Source organism: Hyperolius riggenbachi, chromosome 1 (assembly GCF_040937935.1).
Source record: "Hyperolius riggenbachi isolate aHypRig1 chromosome 1, aHypRig1.pri, whole genome shotgun sequence".
In the NCBI taxonomy this organism is placed as follows: Eukaryota; Metazoa; Chordata; class Amphibia; order Anura; family Hyperoliidae; genus Hyperolius; species Hyperolius riggenbachi.
In genome coordinates, this window is record NC_090646.1 from 48,670,184 (window position 1) to 48,692,327 (window position 22,144).

General features: G+C 46.0%; 2 protein-coding genes across 2 annotated transcripts; both read left to right on the forward strand.

Annotated features, from left to right (window-relative positions):
- The first annotated feature begins 2,856 nt into the window (after positions 1-2,856).
- On the forward strand, positions 2,857-11,647 carry LOC137562676 (zona pellucida sperm-binding protein 3-like). Its single transcript, XM_068274242.1, has 6 exons — positions 2,857-2,898; positions 5,793-5,911; positions 7,880-7,983; positions 8,062-8,242; positions 9,325-9,445; positions 11,460-11,647. The coding sequence occupies exons 2-6, from the start codon at positions 5,793-5,795 to the stop codon at positions 11,559-11,561; spliced, it is 627 nt and encodes a 208-aa protein (XP_068130343.1). The 5' UTR covers positions 2,857-2,898; the 3' UTR covers positions 11,562-11,647.
- A 509-nt stretch (positions 11,648-12,156) lies between these two features.
- LOC137550032 (52 kDa repressor of the inhibitor of the protein kinase-like) lies at positions 12,157-13,827 on the forward strand. The gene has a single exon (XM_068271249.1). The coding sequence runs from the start codon at positions 12,157-12,159 to the stop codon at positions 13,825-13,827; it is 1,671 nt and encodes a 556-aa protein (XP_068127350.1).
- The last annotated feature ends 8,317 nt before the right edge of the window (positions 13,828-22,144 follow it).

Consider the following 22,144-nt stretch of genomic DNA (forward strand, 5'->3'; position numbering starts at 1 on the left):
ACATTTATGCGTCCAACAAATTCGATCAATTCCATAAGTTCACCAGTCCACAGCATGAAGATGTCATCTATGTACCTGTGCCAGACTAAAACCCGGCACAGGTACACAGAGAGACCCTCATCTGAGAATAGCTCCCGTTCCCACTCCCCCAGGTACAGGTTAGCGTACGACGGGGCACAAGTCGTCCCCATTGCCGCTCCCTGCACCTGGAGGTAGTGGACACCATCAAAGATCAAAAAATTATTAGTTAGTAAAAATTGCAGGAGTGTCAGCAAAAACCTGTTGTGTGTAGCAAACTCCAGGCCCAACTCACTCAGAAATGTGCTCACTGCTGAGAGCCCCAACTCGTGGGGGATGCTTGAGTATAACGCTTCGACGTCCAAGGTGACAAGCCAGGTGCCGGGGGAAACACACAAACCATCAATGGCTCTCAAGAAATGGGAGGTGTCTCTAATGTAAGAGGGTAAAGCCTGTACATGGGGCTGTAGATATTTATCAATGTAAACACTAATTTTCTCAGTAAGAGAACCACACCCCGAAACTATGGGGCGACCCGGTGGTTTATCCAGCCTCTTATGCACCTTAGGAAGCGCATAAAAGGTCAGTGTCACCGGGTGTAAGACCTTCATAAACTCATAAGAATCACTTGAAATTATATTATTCTGCAATGCCTCATCAAGTATGGTATAGAGCTCATCCCGACACCGTGTCACCCTGGACGCCGGAACCCTCTTATAACAATCAGAACGGGACAGAATCTCCAAGCACATATCCCTATAGGCCAGTCTCGACATTACCACGACATTGCCGCCTTTATCAGACGGTTTAATGACCCAATTGTCCCGCTTTCTCAAATCATCAATTGCCTGAGTCTCTTCTGCCGTCAAATTATTAAATCGTGTGACTGTATGCAATTGCATGAATTCCTTCTCCACAGAAGCCACAAAGGTCTGTAGATGTTAGAGTACAGAGACTCCACATCCATATTGGCAAGAATGGTGCCTCCAGGCACTACTTATATTATAAATGGGAAAGTTCGTATGTTTGGATGTTTGAATGTTTGGATGTTTGTTACTCGATCACGCAAAAATGGCTGAACGGATTTGAATGAAATGTTTTAGGGTGAATATGTAATTGCTGTCATTCTTGCACTGTTAATGGCACAAGCCTCAAACCTGGTACTGTTGGTCATTGGGTGACTGGGGTTCTAATTCAGAAAAGGGGTGGAGCCACAGCTAATCATATTTGTCTAGTTCCTTCTCATTTGTCTCTAATCACAAGTTGTAATTTGATTTCTCCCCCCTCTCCATGGCATAGATGGCAGATAAGCTCATTTAAAAACTCAGGATGTTAACAATTTAGCCATTTGGTTCCCACTTGCTTGTGCACAAAGTGCTTCTCCCTTACGGTTACTGGTTTTTGCTTGGATTTTGACTACTCTCAACCTGCTGCCTGCACTGACTTCTGCCTGGATTTTGACTACTCTCTTCCTGCCACCTGCACAACCTCTGCTTGGATTTTGACTACTCTCTGCCTGCCGCCTGCACTGACCTCTACCTGAATTTTGCCTACTCTCTGCCTGTCGCCTACACCGACCTCTGCCTGAATTTGGACTATTCTCTGCCTGCAGCCTGCACTGGCCTCTGCCTTGATTTTGACTACTCTCTGCCTGCCGCCTTTACCAACCTCTGCCTTGATTTTGACTACCGTCTGCCTGTCGCTTGCACCGACCTCTGCCTGGATTTTGACTACTCTCTGCTGCTGCATGCACCGACCTCTGCCTGGATTTTTCTACTCTCTTCCTGCTGCCTGCTCCGATGTCTGCCTGGATTTTGACCACTCTCTGCCTGCCGTCTTCACCAATCTCTGCCTGGATTTTAACTAGCGTCTGCCTGTCGCTTGCACCGACCTATGCCTGGATTTTGACGACTCTCTGCCTGCCTTATTTGTACAGTTCCATTTTTTTTAAGTTTATTCATAAATGTAATTAAATCAACACATTTGTGTTCTAGTCTTTTATTTATATACAGAATGTCTACCAGGCTTTTATTTCGGCATATTTCAGTGAGTGTTATGACTTAAGAATTGGAGGCCTAAAATTCTTGAAAAAAATTTACCACTTTTGACCAGACAGAAATGCACCGCTAGGTAGGTTAACTGCAATCATAGAAAATAAAGGTGAAAGAATGTTTTAAAGCGGTAGCAGTAGAATGCAGTAAATTACTCAGGATACCCACTTTCATGGGCGTCCGCACGTCTGGCAAAATAGGGCATTCGCCCTCCCCTAGCCAGCTGCGGCCCCCCCCTAGATTGCCCAACCCGGAAGTATGAGGCCACGGCCGCCGGCCAGCCACCAAGCTGACAATCCGGCTGCTGCACTGCCTTGAGTCTCTCTCTCCCACTCTGACTCAGGCTGGGCTGCAGCTGGGCACCGGGCGGGCTGGCGGCTGGCTAATGATCGGCGATAGCCGATTGCGGGGGACGGGCGGGAGGCATGGCAACGGCGTGGTGGAGTCACGTGGTGGAGCCTGGAGGAGGTGGTTATCATGGTGTCACGAGCAGGGCAGCAGCCGCCTGCATCCGCAGCACGATCTGATGCTAGGCTGGCCGCTCTGCTCCTCCTCCTGCCTGCTCCAGTGAGTCCCGACCGAGTGACTGAATCTGACGTGACGTCAGTCAGTCACACACAAACACCACTCTCTCGGGGAGGGGGATCATGCGGCCAGAGCCCAGCCCACAGACAGACATAATGTCAGCAAGGAGGCGGGCATAGCCATGGAGCTGAGGGAGGAGGAGGGACTGTCTGCTCTGCAGACTGAAAAATGAGTCGGTCCACCTGCAACTGTTGGGGGGGGGGGCGGAGTAGAGTGGAACTGTCTGCGTGTACCTACTGCTGTGGTAAGTTCTGCCCAGACTCCCCCCCTCCCCATTTTAACATTGGTGCTGTCAGTGTTCTAGAAATTTCCAGGCCAGCCTTATCCAGTTTTAGCTGGTCTGGTCAAGCTGCGCACACATGCTGGCATTGGAGAGTGAGCTGAGCGACAGGCTGATTATGTAAGTTGGTTTCTTTGCCTGTTATTTGTGTGAGTGACCCTCATAGTGTGACACCCCACTGGGGTGTCAGTCAGTGTTACTGTCCCCACCATTTGTTAGTGCCAGACCCCACTAGGCCTGAGTCCAGGCCACACCATTTGCCCTCTCCTACCTGGCAAGTTGTGTCTGTTGCAGTTTCTGGAAGTGTGAGAGAGACTGCCGCAGTACGATTGCGTAATGGAGACACGCTGCCTCAGTACAATTGAGTAATGGTGACCCGCTGCCTCAGTACGATTGAGTAATGGTGATCCGCTGCCTCAGTACGATTGCGTAATGGTGACCCGCTGCCTCAGTACGATTGCGTAATGGTGACCCGCTGCCTCAGTACGATTGCGTAATGGTGACCCGCTGCCTCAGTACGATTGATTAATGGTGACCCGCTGCCTCAGTACGATTGCTTAATGGTGACCCGCTGCCTCAGTACAATTGCGTAATGGTGACCCGCTGCCTCAGTACAATTGCGTAATGGTGACACGCTGCCGCAGTACGATTGCGTAATGGTGACACGCTGCCGCAGTACGATTGCGTAATGGTGACACGCTGCCGCAGTACGATTGCGTAATGGTGACACGCTGCCGCAGTACGATTGCGTAATGGTGACACGCTGCCGCAGTACGATTGCGTAATGGTGACACGCTGCCGCAGTACGATTGCGTAATGGTGACACGCTGCCGCAGTACGATTATTTTCATAGGAAGCATGAGGGGAGGGGGGTTGACACCGGTTTTCTTTCCTGAAGTGACAAAATGGCTACCTCCAAGTATGTTCACCACACCTGCTCCACACTCCACAGGCTGGAACTTGCGTTCACTTTTTTAATAACAATGTATTGCTATTAAAAAGTGAATGCAAGTTCCAGCCTGTGGAGTGCCTCCTTAAGTGGACCTGAACTCTTGCACAAGACCGAAGGAAAACAAAGAAATGCACCCTGTATGTATTTAGACTTTAACCCTGTTTAATTCCACCTAATTTGCATCTAATCACAAGTTTTAATTTGATCTCTCCCCTGTGTCACCTGAATGCCATGGCATGGATGGCAGAAAAGTTAATTTGTAAGCACAGATTGTTAATGTCTGCTTCCATGAATCAGGAATTAGAAACACTGGATTTTAGGATTTGTATCCGCTGCAACAAATGGTTTTGGTTACAGGTTATTATGCTGTTTCCATGTGGCTGTGGCATATCCTTAAAGGAGCTACCAGCTAAAAAATGAAAAATGAGCTTTACTCACCTGGGGCTTTCTCCAGCCCCTTGCAGCCGACAGTCCCATGCCGACCGCTCTGCTCCCTGCTGCCGTCCCGGTCTCCGTACTCGGTGCGGAAGCCGACCCAGAGGTCGTCCGCGCTGCGCCTGCCCTAACCGCCGCTGTCAATGAAGCCCACGTTGTACGCGGCTTACTGCGCAGGCGCAGTAGTCCTGCGCAGTAAGCCGCGTACAACGTGGGCTTCATTGACAGCGGCGGTTAGGGCAGGCGCAGCGCGGACGACCTCTGGGTCGGCTTCCGCACCGAGTACGGAGACCGGGACGGCAGCAGGGAGCAGAGCGGTCGGCATGGGACTGTCGGCTGCAAGGGGCTGGAGAAAGCCCCAGGTGCAGGGCTAACCGCCGCAGCCCTGCCCCACGCGCGTCTGTCAGCGCGTATCTCCGCCTCTCCCCCGCCCCTCTGTCTTCCTTCACTGGGAGAGGCGGCGATGCGCTGCTGATAGACGCGACTGGAGGCAGGGCTGCAGCCGTTAGCCCTGCCTCTAGGAGCAGCAAAATCTACGACCAATTTGGTCGTTGATTTTGCAGGGGGTGGGTTTGGGGGTGAAGGGACCCCGTTTAGCCGCGGGATAGCGGCGTTTTAGCAGGGGCACGTGAAGCGAGAATTATTCTCGCTTCAGTGTCTCTTTAAAGCCTCATCTACACTGTACAATTTTCCATCAGATTGGATCTATTAGATAATTTCCAGGCAGTCCACTTGTATTGCGATAAATTTAGCAATAGATTTGGGTACTTATCAATGCAAAATCTATTGCAATATTGATCGGAAGCAATTTGCACCTCTACACACGATACAATCTATCAGATCACCATTTGATCTGATGTAAAATATATATTACCGTGTAGATGAGGCTTTAAGGTAGCCGTACACACACCCGCACCCTACTAGACCACGTGGGGCTTGCATGTATGGCGAAGAGGAGAATATGCTCAGAAGCCAGCGGGGGTAAAGTGGACGCCGCAGATCACTTTGGCACAGCGGTGAGGCAGCGCACGGGGCCAATTCCATATCTATTTCAGCATGAAATTGATCAGGAATCGGCCTGTGGTGTATGGGCAGGCAACAGATCTCTCTCATCAGATTCAATGAGAGAGAGTTGGCTGTTGGGCGAATCTGCCCATACATCACTAGATGTATGGCGACCTTTAGAGCAGAGAGGACGTACTGAGTTCAGGTCCGATTTAACATCAACTTGGCTTAAGGTAGACCTTTACATGGCCCAAACTGGTGTCAGAAGGCTCCTGATAGCTGGATGTGGTTAGTACCATTACTGATGGTGGATGGCTGAAAGATAATTTACTGTCAGTACTGAAGGAGAAGTGGTATTATATGTGTAAACCAGCAGATTTGAAGCTTGGGAAGGTGACTATTCTACTTTTGGTATAATATTGGCTGTCATAATCAAAACTTGTGATAATCATGTTTGGCTCCACAGATGGCTTTCGCTTTCCTGAACTACTCCACCAGCCTGCTGTACAACCCTACTTCTACAAGAAATTTCCAGATTGCTAGGACCAACTCAACTGTTGTCCTCATTGCCTGCTACTACTTTCGGTAAGTCTGCCTAGTTTCCTCAGTGAGGCGAAAAATTGCAAAATGATGCAAAAGTTCACAAAACTATGTGGGAATGGATGATCAAATGCTTATGCCTACTCTATCTATAAGCTTATAATCAATATATTGCAAATTGAAAAGTAAAGAAAAAAGGAATAGAACAAGAAGCAATCGCAAATTGTAATTCAGTCATTCATGCTGTTTGATCACAATGAGTCTGCAGGTCTTCATCTTTACTACTAGCAGACTAGTTTAGCCCATAACAATACAATGGGCTAAAATGTTATATTTAGATAGACATATGTAGAGGGAGATGCTAGTTGCTTGGCATTTGGAAACAGACGAACCTGTCAGAACCATGGTCCTGACTAGTGATGGGCGAACACCTGGATGTTCGGGTTCGGGAAAGTTCGCCGAACATGGCCGAGATGTTCGGCATGTTCGGGCCGAACCCCGAACTTTCCGAACATCCAGCTTTTGGGGGCCCTATGGGGTCGCAGGCATAAGGGGGGAGCATGCCCCGATCGCGGGGGGGGTCGGAAATTCCCCCCACCCCCTCCGCTAGCGCTCCCCCCTCTGCCCGCTTCCCCATAACAAAGTTTCAAAAAGTACCTGGTGTGTCCGGTGGTAGTGTGGGCGGCTGGCAGTGGGCGGCACTATGCAGTGACTTAATGAGGAGGAGGAGTCCGGAGAGTGACGCGTTGAGGGAGGCCGGGCAGCGGGCGGTTCAGCAGTTCAGTACTGCTGAACCGCCCGCTGCCCGGCCTCCCTCAACGCGTCACTCTCCGGACTCCTCCTCCTCATTAAGTCACTGCATAGTGCCGCCCACTGCCAGCCGCCCACACTACCACCGGACACACCAGGTACTTTTTGAAACTTTGTTATGGGGAAGCGGGCAGAGGGGGGAGCGCTAGCGGAGGGGGTGGGGGGAATTTCCGACCCCCCCCCCCGCGATCGGGGCATGCTCCCCCCTTATGCCTGCGACCCCATAGGGGGGCAGTATTCGGCCGAACAGGGCCCTGTTCGGCCGAACAGGGGCCCTGTTCGGCCCTGTTCGGCAGCCATTAGAAGTTCAGGGCGAACCCGAACTTAAAAGGCCGAACACCATTAGGTGTTCGGCCGAACATCACCCGAACAGGGTGATGTTCTGCAGAACCCGAACAGTGGCGAACACTGTTCGCCCAACACTAGTCCTGACATCACACTGTGGGAGGGGTTTCACCACAATATCAGCCATACAGAGCCCCCTGAAGATCCGTTTTTGAAAAGGTAAAGATTACTCAAGGAAAAGGGGGCATCAGATTGGGATGAAGTTCAATCCTTGGTCACGGTTTCTCTTTAATAACCACTTAAGGACCGGGGCTGTTCTGTGTGATCTGCGCTGCGTGGGCTCTCCAGCCCGCAGCGCAGATCGTGTGCACGGCAGGGCGATCAGACTTCCACCCCCACCCTTTTTTCCCCACTAGGGGGATGACCTGCTGATGGGGGTCTGATCGCCGCCGCTCCGTGTGTCCGAGCCGGGGGGTTCTTCAAGGCCCCCCTCCGAAGCGATATTGCGCGCCCCCTCCCCTTACCTCCCTCTGTCTTCCCCTCTGATGTGCGCAGGACGGATATCCATCCTGCGCCGGATAGGATAGGCTTCAGCCTATCAAATGACAGCGATCCCCGGCCAATCAGAGGCCGGGGATCGCCGATCTCCATAACGGCGCTGCTGCGCAGCAGCGCCGTATTGATGTAAACAGCTGGGATTTCTTCCCCGCGTGTTTACATTATGCGTGCGAGCCGCGATCGGCGGCTCGCACACTGTTCACGGAGACAGTCTCCGTGAACTGGCATGGAAAGGTTTCCATGCAAAACCACAAACGACCAGCCGCCGCCTATCGGTGTTAGCTGGTCGTTAAGTGGTTAATGTTAGGAATGCAAATTGTTTAATCCTAACACTGAGCTTTTTTTTTTTTTTTTTTGCAGAGCTGACAATGTGAGCAACAACGCAATCAAGCCAATATGGTCGCCATTGAGCATCGCCATCTCACCAGAAGAGAAGTTGTCCTTTAACTTGCTGCTTATCACTGGTAAGTGGAAGTAACTCACGAGAAAATTAACCAGGTACAAGCTTAGCCTCTCCTAATATTTTTTTGTTGCCTCTACAGAGAACTGGTCAAGCCCCAGAAATTGCATCGTCTATCAGCTGGGAGAGCATTTCAGCATAGAGGCCTCTGTGGAAACTCCGATACATGTCGGTCTGATCCTGTTCATTGACCGCTGTGTGGCCACCCCATCTCCTGATCCCACCTCCGTGGCAAACTATACCATTGTCGTCTCAGCAAATAGGTACGTTCTAGGCAAGAACTATGTTGGTCACAAAGTACTACATCTGTTAATGCAGAAAACAGTGAAGTTTCTACAAGATAGTCAATTAAGCTAAGGCTTCCCCATGGAAAAGTAAAATTACTGACTAGTGTAGTAAATTCATGAAATGTAATATTCAAAGATAAGAGCATATAGTGAGATGTCTAATTTCTGCCCTCCAGCCTGTAACTGTCAGTAAATAACAATCAGCTAGTCATTAAAATGGACAGGCAAAGAGGTGGCCCATAAGTGCGACTTAATCCATTGATGCTTTCTGATGTCCCACCAGCAGCATGTAGATGTAGGGCACATTCATAAAGGCCTCTATAATGGCTGGATAGTGTACTGGTTTAGGGCTCTGCCTCTGACACAGGTGACCTGGCTTTGACTCTCAGCTATTCCTGTTCAGTAAGCCACCACCTAGTTGGTAAGGAGACCTTGGGCAAGACTCCCTAAATAACACAGCTACTGCCTATAGTGTCCTAGTGGCTGCAGCTGTGATTTTGGGTCCACAGGAGAAAAACGCAATAATAAAATGTTCTGTCTTGTCTAGATTGAGGCAGAGTTAAAGCGAAGCTGGGGATTGAATTTATTGTATGCTTTGCAAGCAACTCTTGGAAAGTAACAGCTCAAGTGTTATGCTTGGAATATCCCATGCAATTTTCCATCAGATAGGTTGACATTTCCACCAGGTCTGATCTCACCTTAATTGTTTTTCAGATCACTTCACAATCAGATCAGACTTGTTGGAAGTCATCGACTCATCTAACTGATGGGAAATTGCATGTTGTATTCCCAGCATAAATCAGTACAACTCTGGCCAGAAGTGGGAGAAAATCACTTTACCACCACTACAGCTTGTTAACAAGACATACTCCACAGCTGGTTGCAGGTCTTGGTGAACTGAAGGCACATCCTTGAGTAAATTACAAACCATTACATGTTTGGAAATCTTAGCAAATGCAGAAAATTCTAAAATGCCAAATGCAGCTTTTTACTACAACAGGTCTTGGTGAATTTAGCCCTAGTTCTGCATTTAGCTACAATCTTTCTATCTTCTGCAGGTGCCTAGTGGATGGGATCCTGGATGACTCCTCTTCAGCCTTTCTATATCCAATAAGCCAAGCAGAAAAGCTGCAGTCCACTGTGGATGCATTCCGCTTTGTAGATACTGCTCAATCTGAGGTAAGGACCGGCCTTGAATTTTCCTGTACTGGGGTTTACCTCAAGGTCTAAGATAAGACTTCCTAATGCTACAATCCCTCTTAGGTCTACATCAATCCACCCCAACCCCCCCCCCCCCCCTCATCACTGCTGACTTAGGCTACCACTAGGCCAGGCCAGCCGCAGTATAGGTAGTCAGGGATCGGAGTAGCCAGTAATAGGTGGCCAGTTATAGGTGTAGGCAGTAATAGGTGGCTGTAGGTAGCCATGGATAGGTGGTGCAGCCAGTGTATGTAGCTAGGAATAGTTGCCCGCAGTAAAAAGAGGCTGGGGAGGCGTACGAGAGAACGGTGCTGGAGACTCTAGCGCAGGACACAGCTGGTATGTGGCTGATCCTGCTGCCGTACAAGTCCAGGCCGTGTTAATGCCCCCCCCCCCCCAGGCTGCCATGAATAGTGGGGAATGAAATAATTCTGCTTCCAGCAATTTCTGGTGGACGAAATATTGTGTTTTTTAAGCAACTTTGGCTCCGTCTTCTGACGGCGCTGAAGTTACTCCCTGTGCGCTGCTATTCCTATTACGGCCTATGGTGGCGCCGGCTGTGCCCAAGTCTCCTGCGCTGCTGCACCCAAGTCTCCAGCACTGGATTCAGCGTGTTCGCTGGGGAGAGGGGACAGAGCAGTGGGGGTAAACAAATACTCACTTTTCAGGTCCTTCATGCTTGTACTTCTATCTTTCTGTCCTTGCCTTCCAGCTTACTGTAACAGCATCCAGGGGCATTGTAACAGGGAGAAGGAACTTAAGAGGAAGTAGTAAGAAGTATGTAGTACATGTTCTGGACCCCCGGGGAAGTGAGTATCTGTTTACCCCTGCCGCTGTTCATGTGCCTGCCGTTACGCTGCCCTGGTCTCACTTTATTTATTGTATTTATATTTGTTCTTAATCATTATAACTCACAGCAGAAGTGAATGTGATATCGAGACTGACATCTATTTTTTCTTTTAATTACACATTGCCTTGCTGCCCTGCTGGTCTGTTTGGCTGCAGTAGTGTCAGAATAACACCTAAAACAAGCATGCAGCTAATCTTGTCAGATGTCAGAATCTAATTTGCTGCATGCTTGTTCATGGTCAGTGGTTAAAAGTATTAGAGGCAGAGGATCAACAAGATGGCAAGTTAACTTGTATTGTTTGAAAGGAATTAAACATGGCAGCCTGCATATTCTTCTGACTTCATTTGTCTGCATATTCTTCTGACTTCAGTTGTCCTTTAAGGGCCCTTTTCCACTGCAAAATGTAAACGCATGCATTGCGTTAGAGTTTTTTTTATCTATTGTAATGAGTCTAAACATTTTTATGTGCGTTTTTTTAATGAGTTTAGGGGCCGTTACCTCTAGAAGCGATGCGGCAACATAGCCACATCGCTCCGCGGCTGTGCTGAAACACATGCATGGCAATGTAAAAGTTTCCACTGCGTGCATGTAGTGCGGCGCGATCCGAGAATTTGCAGCATACTGCAGATTCTCGGACAGCCGCAGCTGGGTCCCATTTCCTCAATTGACTTCTGCGTCGGGAGACGCGGAAGTGATGCGATGTGGCTAGGTAGTCGCATAATTATCCCTGTGGAAACGGGCACTTACTTTTTACTAATTATAAAAGTGTCTTCATTTTTGAAAATAGGTTGATTCTACAAAAAACAAACGCATTTCTATGGATTTTAATCCGTTCCTATACTTTACATTACAATGCATCGTAATCGCACAGACATGCGTTTGAGGTTTTAAAAAAAATGTTAAGCAGTAGTGGAAAAGGCCACCTATGGTTCTTATTTTAAAATGGCTGCACTTGTGATTTGGCAAACGCATCCGTGCTGCATTTTTGCAAAAAAACGCAGCTAGTGGAAAAGGGCCCCTAAATCAGTTTTTCCTTGAATGCAGTAATGCTTTGATTGTGCATGGAGTCCATAGTCATGTCAATGTTTTCCCGCAGAGGAGCTCTATTCAGAATGTAATCCCTAGCCTCTAATCTCTCCGCAGCGGAGACGTCAACTAGAACTTGAGAACCAGCCCACCACAGTCTGTACAGCTGTCCTCCAATCAAATGGATATCCGCAAGTACTTAAGTCAGCCAAAGCGTAAACTGGACAGTTCAAAGGTGGATGCTCCGAAAGACAGAAAAAGGCTTGAAACACAAAGCTTGCATGAAGAAGCACCCGCTGAATGTAGACATGATGATTCAGATCCAGTTGTTAAGACTGACATTGGCTTATATATGCAATCATCTGTAACCATTACAGATGATCTTAAACATTCTTTGCTAACTCACTACTTTACCTCTTATGAAATGTGTAATTTAGAAAATCATTCTAAAGGCCATCGCAGGTTTAGGTTTTCATGGCTCAGTCAGTATTCCCCTTGGCTAACTTATTCAAAACATCTGAAAGGAGCCTTTTGTAAATACTGTGTGCTTTTTCCACAGCCTGTTTGTCGTGGTATACAAGGCGCATTCATCACTACTCCCTTTACAAAATACAAATACTTTCATGACAGTGCTCGAAAACATATCACTACTGCGTGGCACAGACATGCACAGGCGTGTGCAAATAATTTCCTGCATATCAGAAACAACCCTGGCACAAGTGTTGCAAGTCAAATGAATACAGCCGTACAACATAAAATACAAGAAAATCGAAAAAAGTTAGTTCCTATTGTGTCAACCATCTTATTTTGTGGAATGCACGATATTGCACTACGTGGTAAAGAGAGTTCCAGTGGTAATGTGCAAAGCCTTTATGCTTTCCGCATTGAAGCTGGGGATGAACTGTTGAGACAACATTTGGAGAGTTCGCCAGCCAATGCCAGATACACATCTGTTCGTATTGAACATGAGCTAATTAAGATTTGTGAATCAACAATAAGGGAGGAAATTGTTGCTAAGGTCAAACAGGCACCTGGCTTTGCTATTATTGCCGACGAAAGTGCTGACATTTCTGGACATGAGCAATTGTCACTTGGTGTACGTTTCATAGACATGAATAGTAGCAACACCATTATTTGTGAAGAATTTCTGGGTTTTGCACGTCTAACTGCCTTGGATGCTGCTTCTATTGCCAACACAATTCTTGAACATTGTTCAAAATTTGGCTTAAATCTAGAAAAGTTGTATGGCCAGGCATATGATGGATGTTCTACAATGGCCGGAAAAGAAAATGGTGTACAGTCCAAAATCAGAAGCAAGTTCCCAAAGGCTGCATTTGTCCATTGTGCAGCACATAAGCTTAATCTTGTAGTTCATGATTCCAATGCTGTGCCTGATATCAGAAATACTACTGGCACTGTGAAGGCTATTATCAAATACTTTCGTGACAGTCCGAAAAGGCGAAATATGATTCCTAATGTACCACTCCTAAGTGAAACACGGTGGACTGCAAAATATAAGAGTATTAGAGTATTTTCTTCTAGCTTTGTTGATATATTTGAACAGTTACATGTATTAGCTACTACTGCAGCAGGCAAAACCCGTCAGGATGCATATCAACTGCAGTGTGCTTCAAGCACAGGAAATTTTGTTGTGTCTCTTATTATAATTTCCACCTACTCAGCAATGCTGGAACCTGTAACACAAGCACTTCAAGCTGTTGAACTTGATATTCTTGCAGTATCTGGCCATGTACAAAACCTACTAGCTATATTTCGCAGTCACAGAACAGATGCAGCAAACCACTTTAAAATTATATTTGAAAAAGCTGAGGACTTGGCCAAATCTATTGGTACCGAACTACTAATTCCTCGACAGTGTGGGCGCCAAGTACATAGAGCAAATGTTGACAGTTGCAATACAGAAGAATATTTTCGCCGCACAATCTTTGTACCGTATCTGGATTCACTAATCTCTTCACTGGATAACCGGTTTGGGGAACAAAACAGAGTAAATTTTAGTCTTTTTGCTCTCTGCCCAGCACAGATGTCAAAAATGAACCGTCTAGATTTTGCCACACACATCATGGAAGTAAATAAAGTTTATGAAATTGAAAACTTAAATACTGAAGCACTCACATGGTTTGATATGTGGTCAAACAAAAATATTGCCAAAAACACAGAAAATGTACTCAAGGATGGACTTGCAGGTTTGCTGACCTACACTGATCTTTTCCCTGCTGTTCGTGAAGCTCTTCTTATTGCTTTAACATTACCAGTAACCACTTGCACAGTGGAAAGGTCATTTAGCACCATGAGAAGAGTGAAAACTTGGTTGAGGTCAACCATGACAGATGGCCAGTTATCTGGACTCTGTATGATGAGTGTTCACAGAGCTAAGATTCTGGAGCAGAAGAGTGAACTTATTGAAAAAGTTATAAACCATTTCGCACAGGATGAGCGACGGGTGCAACTGCTATTCAAGTAACAGGACTACACTGGAAGTACATGAGCTGAGGATATGATGGAGGTCACGCTCATAGATCCAACAGCTATCCTAACTGTTTTTACCCGTTGCTCCCACATACCAATTAGCTGTGCATAGCCACTTTCTTTACTTTTCTTCCTTCTGATATGCTCTCGGTATCAATCTTGCCTTGCCTATACCCCGGAGGTGCCACTGAGCGCCTCCCCGTCACTGGGCTCTCCTTTTCTTTTCATTCTCTTATCTTCATTTGCTGTCCTGCATATTGGCCTTTTCGGACTGTCCTGCTATACCTGTGTACACTGTGGTTCCTGGTCTAAGTGATTTTTTGCAGCCCACAGAACCTGCAGGTGACATACCTTAAGTACTGTAGTTACGAATGGGACGGCACGGAAATAGGGGGTAGCCTCTTTCTGGCTGCCCCCCTTTTCCCTGCCGCCTCTCTGTTGTGCATTGTGTCTTTAGCAATATTTTTGCTGTCCTGCATATTGGCCTTTTCGGACTGTCCTGCTGTGCCTGTGTACACGGTTTGTGGTCTGGTCTTGTCCTGGTCGAAGTGATTTTGTTGCAGCCCGCAGATCCTGTGGGTGACGTACCTCAAGTAGCGTAGTTACGAATGGGACGGCACGGAAATAGGGGGTGGCTTCTTTCTGGCTGCCCCCCTTTTCCCTGCCGCCTCTCTGTTGTACATTTTCTGTGTTTTTGGCAATATTTTTGCTGTCCTGCATATTGGCCTTTTCGGACTGTCCTGCTGTACCTGTGTACACGGTTTGTGGTCTGGTCTTGTCCTGGTCGAAGTGATTTTGTTGCAGCCCGCAGATCCTGTGGGTGACGTACCTCAAGTAGCGTAGTTACGAATGGGACGGCACGGAAATAGGGGTAGCCTCTGGCTGCCCCCCTTTTCCCTGCCGCCTCTGTTGTGCATTGTGTCTTTGGCAATATTTTTGCTGTCCTGCATATTGGCCTTTTCGGACTGTCCTGCTGTACCTGTGTACACGGTTTGTGGTCTGGTCTTGTCCTGGTCGAAGTGATTTTGTTGCAGCCCGCAGATCCTGTGGGTGACGTACCTCAAGTACTGTAGTTACGAATGGGACGGCACGGAAATAGGGGGTAGCCTCTTTCTGGCTGCCCCCCTTTTCCCTGCCGCCTCTCTGTTGTACATTTTCTGTGTTTTTGGCAATATTTTTGCTGTCCTGCATATTGGCCTTTTCGGACTGTCCTGCTGTACCTGTGTACACGGTTTGTGGTCTGGTCTTGTCCTGGTCGAAGTGATTTTGTTGCAGCCCGCAGATCCTGTGGGTGACGTACCTCAAGTAGCGTAGTTATGAATGGGATGGCACGGAAATAGGGGGTAGCCTCTTTCTGGCTGCCCCCCTTTTCCCTGCCGCCTCTGTTGTGTATTGTGTCTTTGGCAATATTTTTGCTGTCCTGCATATTGGCCTTTTCGGACTGTCCTGCTGTACCTGTGTACACGGTTTGTGGTCTGGTCTTGTCCTGGTCGAAGTGATTTTGTTGCAGCCCGCAGATCCTGTGGGTGACGTACCTCAAGTAGCGTAGTTACGAATGGGACGGCACGGAAATAGGGGGTGGCTTCTTTCTGGCTGCCCCCCTTTTCCCTGCCGCCTCTCTGTTGTACATTTTCTGTGTTTTTGGCAATATTTTTGCTGTCCTGCATATTGGCCTTTTCGGACTGCCCTGCTGTACCTGTGTACACGGTTTGTGGTCTGGTCTTGTCCTGGTCGAAGTGATTTTGTTGCAGCCCGCAGATCCTGTGGGTGACATACCTCAAGTAGCATAGTTACGAATGGGACGGCACGGAAATAGGGGGTGGCTTTTCTGGCTGCCCCCCTTTTCCCTGCCGCCTCTCTGTTGTACTTTTGTGTTTTTTGGCAATATTTTTGCTGTCCTGCATATTCGCCTTTTCGGACTGTCCTGCTGTACCTAGGTACACGGTTTGTGGTCTGGTCTTGTCCTGGTCGAAGTGATTTTGTTGCAGCCCGCAGATCCTGTGGGTGACATACCTCAAGTAGTGTAGTTACGAATGGGACGGCACGGAAATAGGGGGTGGCTTCTTTCTGGCTGCCCCCCTTTTCCCTGCTGCCTCTGTACATTTTGTGTTTTAGGAAAAACAAAATGGCTCCTTGCCATACCAAAAACTAATTTATCAACAGAGGTTGCCCTGGCAAATATGCTAAAGTTTGGAATCGATGGGCATTTAAACTCTGATTTAAACCTCTTGTGAATGCCATTACTACTACCTACTGTAATTATGCCTCCTATTCACTCACTCCTATTCTAATGCTTATAACTGTGTCATTTTCAAGGATACCCAAAGTGACATGAGATAGACATGTGTATGTACAGTGCCTAGCACACAAATAGCAATGCTGTGTTCTTTTTTTTTTTTTTTTTTTTTCTTACTCTGCCTTAAAGAGTTAAATATCAGGTATGTAAGTGGCTGACTCAGTCAGGAAGAGACTACAGTGTGACCCTAACTGATAAGAAATTCCAACTATAAAACACTTTCCTAGCAGAAAATGGCTTCTGAGAGCAAAAAATAGGTTAAAAAAAAATCAATTTCTTATCAGTGAGGGTCACACTGTAGTCACTTCCTGTCTTAATCAGGACTGAGTAAGCCATTTACATACCTGATATTTAAGTCTTTCAGTCAGAGAAAAAAAAGGAACACAGCATAGTTATTTGTGTGCTTGTACAAACACATGTCTATCTTATCATGTCACTTGTTCATGTTTTTTTTTTTTTTTTATTATTATTCAGGTTAATTTGTCATATTGTAATAAGACTATAATGTCCTTCAATATGTTTCCATGGATTTGCTGTTATGTACTACATAATTTTCAATAAAACCTTTGGTTGATGGAAAAAAAATTTTGGGGGGAATTTTTTGGCTGTCATGCTGTACCTAGGTACACTGTTTGTGGTTCCTGGTCTTGTCCTAGTCGCTGTGATTTGTTACAGCCCACAGAACCTGCGGGTGACACACCTCAAATAGATTAGATTATGACATATTTAGTATTTGTAAAGTGCTGTAGAAGAGGTCAATGCTATATAAATACATAAGGTAGGACATTAGACTGAATATGGTAGGATTAGATTATTAGCGCCTCTTGACTATGTATTCTATTTAGCACTGACATTTTCTGCAGCACTTTACAGAGTACATACTCAAGAGGAGCTAACAATCTTATCCTACCATATTTAGTCTAATGTCCTACCTTATTGTGTATTTATATAGCACTGACCAATTCTACAGCACCTTAAAGTTCATAGTCATATTACTGAACCTTGTCAGAGGTGCTCACAATCTAATCCCTACATACTCCTAGCCTACTGTCCCACCATTGCGAAGTTCATGTAAATTTGGCTCCTCCCAAGACCACGCCCACATCCTAGTCTATGGCCACGCCCATTTTTCGGCGCGGCGCGCTACGCGCGCCGCTAGCTTCGCGCGCCGCTAGCTTCGCCTAGTTTTGTCTTTGCCCCCCCCTGGAAAATTTCCTGCGGACGCCCATGCCCACTTTATGTTAATTATCCTTCTTTCATCATCAGAAATACTTCCTATAGCTATATTTTGCTGTATATATGTAGGTAGCCCCACACTCCCAGTGGTGTGAAGCCTAGGCTTTTTCCCTTGGTGGAATTTTACGTCCAGAGCACTCTGGGAGGCTAGGTATATTTTGTACTGGCTTCAGTACTCTCAGTAAACAAACATTCCATAGAGCTTCACCTGACAGAACTAAAGATGCTGCCACCTGTGATAAATTTCAAAATGTAAATCAGGGTGAGGGTGGGTGCACACATGGCAGAAACGCTTGTGGAGCGTAAAACGCTGCATTTTATGCAGCCATGTTAGTCTATGGGATGCAAGAGGACCAGCATTGTACTTGTGATGTACAGTAAGCATTCTGCAGACGCAGGCAGTGTTGCATAATATGCAGGCTGGCTGCCAAAACGCACATAATGAAAGTCTATGGAAACGCATACGCATTGCATTTTCCATGCGTTTTATGCAGTGTTTTTAATTAAACAGTAAAGATCCCTTACGTGTTTTCACTTCCTGTTGTCTTCCTAATATTTTGCATATATTTCATTAAAAATAACGCATAGAAAACGCATGTGCGTTTTCTATTACCGAACCGCAAACGCATACAAACGCACACAATACGCATGAAAAATGCATATGCCCTAAAAAAAAACGCAAACGCAATACAATAAATCAAACGCACCTGCGGAAAACTCCAGAAAAAAATGTTATGTTATATGTGAACCCAGTCTCAGGAAAAGGCGGGAAACATTTTTACAGTGGGCAGACACTGGCAAATTAATATACAAATATTGTAAAAAAAAAAAAAAAAAAAAGCAATATTATTCATTACTGGCCGATTGCCCGGCGTTGCCTGGGTATGTATTTGGCTGGTTTTGGCTCCGCATACTTTTTCTAACCCTAACACACCATTACTCAATTACCAAGTTTGTGAGCTTTGCGGTCTTTGGTATCAATAATTTGCATTGAAATGAAAAAATCTGATTGGCTGTTTGTGGTTCCACACCCTTTTCTGAATTTGAACCCCAGTCATCCAATAACCAACTGTACCAGGTTTGAGGCCTGTGGCATTAACAGTGCAAGAATGGTAGCAATTAAATATTCCCCTTGAAAAGCAATAGGTGAAGTATGATTCACTTTTGTAGGCTCCACCCACTTTCCTGAATATTAATCCCAGTCACCCAGTGACCAATTGTGCAAAGTTTAAAAACCCTGCCATTAACAGTGTGAGAATGGCTGCAGTTTACATTTTCCCAGTGAAATTTGTATTTGTCTCCACCCACTGAAGACCCGGCGTTGCCTGTGTATGTATTTGACTGGTGTTGGCTCCGCCCACTTTTTCTAACCCTACCGCTCAAACACTCAATATACATCAATAATTTGTATATTCCCAAAGAAATTAAACAAATCAGATTGGCTGTTTGTGGCTTCACCCCTCTCCAGCATTTGAATCCCAGTCACCCAATGACCAAATGTAGCAGATTTGAGGTATCTGCTATTAACAGTGTAACAATTGCAGCAATTTAAATATTCCACTTGAAAATCAACAGGTGAATTTTGATAGGCTATTATAGTCTCCACCCACTTCCCTGAATATTAATCTCAGTCACCCAGTGACCATCTGGGGAAAGTTTGGGAACCCTGCCATAAACAGTGTAAGAAGGGCTGCAGTTTAAATTTTCCCAGTGAAATTTGTTTTTGGCTCTGCCCACTTTTTGTAACCTGGACACACAGTCACTCAATGACCAAGTTTGTGAGCTTTGGGTCCTTGGCATCAATAATTTGTATTTTCCCATGAAATGAAACAAATCTGAATCACTGTTTGTGGCTCTGTCCCCTTTTCTGAATTTGAACCCCAGTGACCCAATTACCAACTGTACCAGGTTTGAGGCTTGTGCCATTAACAGTGAAAGAATGGCAGCAATTTTAATATTCTGCTTGAATAGTGAAATGTGATTTTTGATTGGCATTTTTAGGCTCCACCCACTTTTCTGAATATTAATCCCAGTCACCCAGTAACCAGCTGTGCAAAGTTTGAGAACCCTGCCATTAACTGTGAAGAAAGGCTGAAGTTTACATTTTCCTAGGGGAATCTGTTTTTAACTCCACACACTTTTTGTAACCTTGACACACAGTCACTCAATGATCAAGTTTGTGAGCTTTTGGGTTCCTGGCATCAAAATTGTGCTAATGGAAGCAGTTTATCCACCAAGGAAATCTGATTGGCTGTATGTGGCCCCGCCCATTTAGTGAATTTGGACCCCAGTCACCCAATGACCGACTGTAGCAAGTTTGAAGCCTCTGGCATTAACAGTGTAAGAATAGCAGCAGTTTAAATATTCCCCTTGAAAATCAATAGGTGAATTTTTATTGGCTGTTTTTGTCTCCACCCCTTTACTGAATTTGAACCCCAGACACTTAACGACCGACTGTAGCAGGTTTGAGCCTCTGCCGTTAACAGTGTAAGAATGGCTGCAGTTTCAATATTCCCCTTGAAAATCAATAGGTGAATTTGGATTGGCTCTTGTAAGCTCCACCTACTTTTCCGAATATTAATCCTAGTCACCCAGTGACCAACTGTGTCAAGTTTGAGAACCCTGCCATTACCAGTGTAAGAATAGCTGCAGTTTATATTTTCTCATGTAAAAAGTTCGTTGTTTTTGGCTCTGCCCACTATTTCTGACCTTGACAGACAGTCACTCAATGACCAAGTTTATGAGCTGTGGGGTCTTTGGCATCAATAAGTTGCATTTTACCATTGAAATTAAACAAATCTGATTGGCTGTTTTTGGCCAGGCCCCTTCAGAATTTAAACCCCAGTCTCCCAGTGGCTGACTGTACCAGATTTAAGGCCTCTGCCATTAAGAGTGCATGAATGGCAGAATTGTGAATATTCCCCTTGAAAATAAACAGGTGAATTTTGATTGGCTGCTGTAGGCTCCACCCACTTTCCTGAATATTAGTCCCAGTGGCCAACTGTGTCATGTTTGAGAACCCTGACAATAACAGAATGGCTGAAATGAATCTAACAAATATGATTGGCTGTTTGTGTCTCCACCCCTTTAGTGAATTTGGATCCCAGTCACCCAATGACTGATTGTATCAGGTTTGAGGCCTCTGCCATTAACAGTGTAAAAATGGTAGCAATGTAAATATTCCCCTTGAAAATCAATTGGTGAATTTTGATTGGCTGTTGTAGGCTCCACCCACTTTCTGAATATTCATCCCAGTCACCCAGTGGCCAACTGAGTAAAGTTTGGGAACCCTGCCATGTAAAAAATGTAGTTGTTGGCACCTCCCACTTTTTCTAACCTTGAAATACAGTCAAATTATCAAGTTTATCAGCTTTGGGGTCCTTGGTATCAATACTTTGTATAAATCTGGCTGTTTGTGGCTCTGCCCCCTTTCTGAATTTGAACCCTAGTTACCCAGTGAGCAACTGTACCAGGTTTGAGGCATCTGCTTTTAACAGTATAAGAGAATGGTAGCAGCTTAAATATTCCCTTTGAAAATCAAAAGATGAATTTTTATTGGCTGTTGTAGGCTCCTCCCACCTTCCAAAAGCTTAATCTCATTCACCCAGTGACCAACTGTGCAAAGTTTGAGAACTCTGCCATTAACGGTGTAAGAATGGCTGCAGTGTATATTTTCCCAGTAAAATTTGTGTTTGGCTCCGCCCACTTTTTGTAACCTTGACACACAATCACTCAATAGCCAAGTGTGTGAGCTTTCAGGTTCCTGGCATCAAAAATGTGTAAATGGAAGCAGTTTATCCACCAAGGAAATCTGATTGGCTGTATGTGGCCCCGCCCCTTTAGTGAATTTGGACCCCAGTCACCCAATGACCGACTGTAGCAAGTTTGAAGCCTCTGGCATTAACAGTGTAAGAAGCAGCAGTTTAAATATTCCCCTTGAAAATCAATAGGTGAATTTTTATTGGCTGTTGTAGGCTCCACCCACTTTCTTGAATCTTAATTACATTCACCCAGTGACCCACTGTGTCAAGTTTGAGAACCCTACGATTAACAGTCTAAGAATGGCGGCAGTTTACATTTTCCCATTTAAAATGAATGGCTGAAATTTGATTGGCTGTTTTATGCTCCACCCACTTTTCCTGGATTTGTAACCTCGGTCACCAAGTGACCAACTGCGCCATGTGTGGGGACTGTGGCCTGATTACTGTGAGAATGGCAGCCTTTTACATTTTTTCCATTGACATGAATGGGTGAAATGTGATTTGCTGTTTGTAGCTCCGCCCAGGTGTGCAGGGGGGCCGCGAGACCCCCAGAACATATCATCCCAGGTAGTAAGGGATCTGCATACCAAGTTTCATTCAAATCGGTCAAGCCGTTTTTGAGTGATCGCGGCACACACATACACACACACACACACACACACACACACACACACACACACACACACACACACACACACACACACACACACACACACACACACACACACACACACACACACACACACACACACACACACACACACACACACACACACACACACACACACACACACACACACACACACACACACACACACACACACACACACACACACACACACACACACACACACACACATCCGATTTTAAATATATAGATGATATTTTCACTACAGATCCAATCTCAGCACAGTTCCTCCTCTGCATCTGTAGAGATACAGGCCGAGATCACAACTTTTCTTCATAACAATTAGGGATGGTCGCTGCATTCCGCGGAATTTAAAATTCCGCGATTCCGG

Coding starts and splice junctions, on each gene's coding strand:
- LOC137550032 (XM_068271249.1), top strand. CDS start 12,157: ATGCACGATATTGCACTACGTGGTAAAGAGAGTTCCAGTGGTAATGTG.
- LOC137562676 (XM_068274242.1), top strand. CDS start 5,793: ATGGCTTTCGCTTTCCTGAACTACTCCACCAGCCTGCTGTACAACCCT. Junction 5,912..7,879: donor ATTGCCTGCTACTACTTTCG/GTAAGTCTGCCT, acceptor TTTTTTTTGCAG/AGCTGACAATGTGAGCAACA. Junction 7,984..8,061: donor TAACTTGCTGCTTATCACTG/GTAAGTGGAAGT, acceptor TTGCCTCTACAG/AGAACTGGTCAAGCCCCAGA.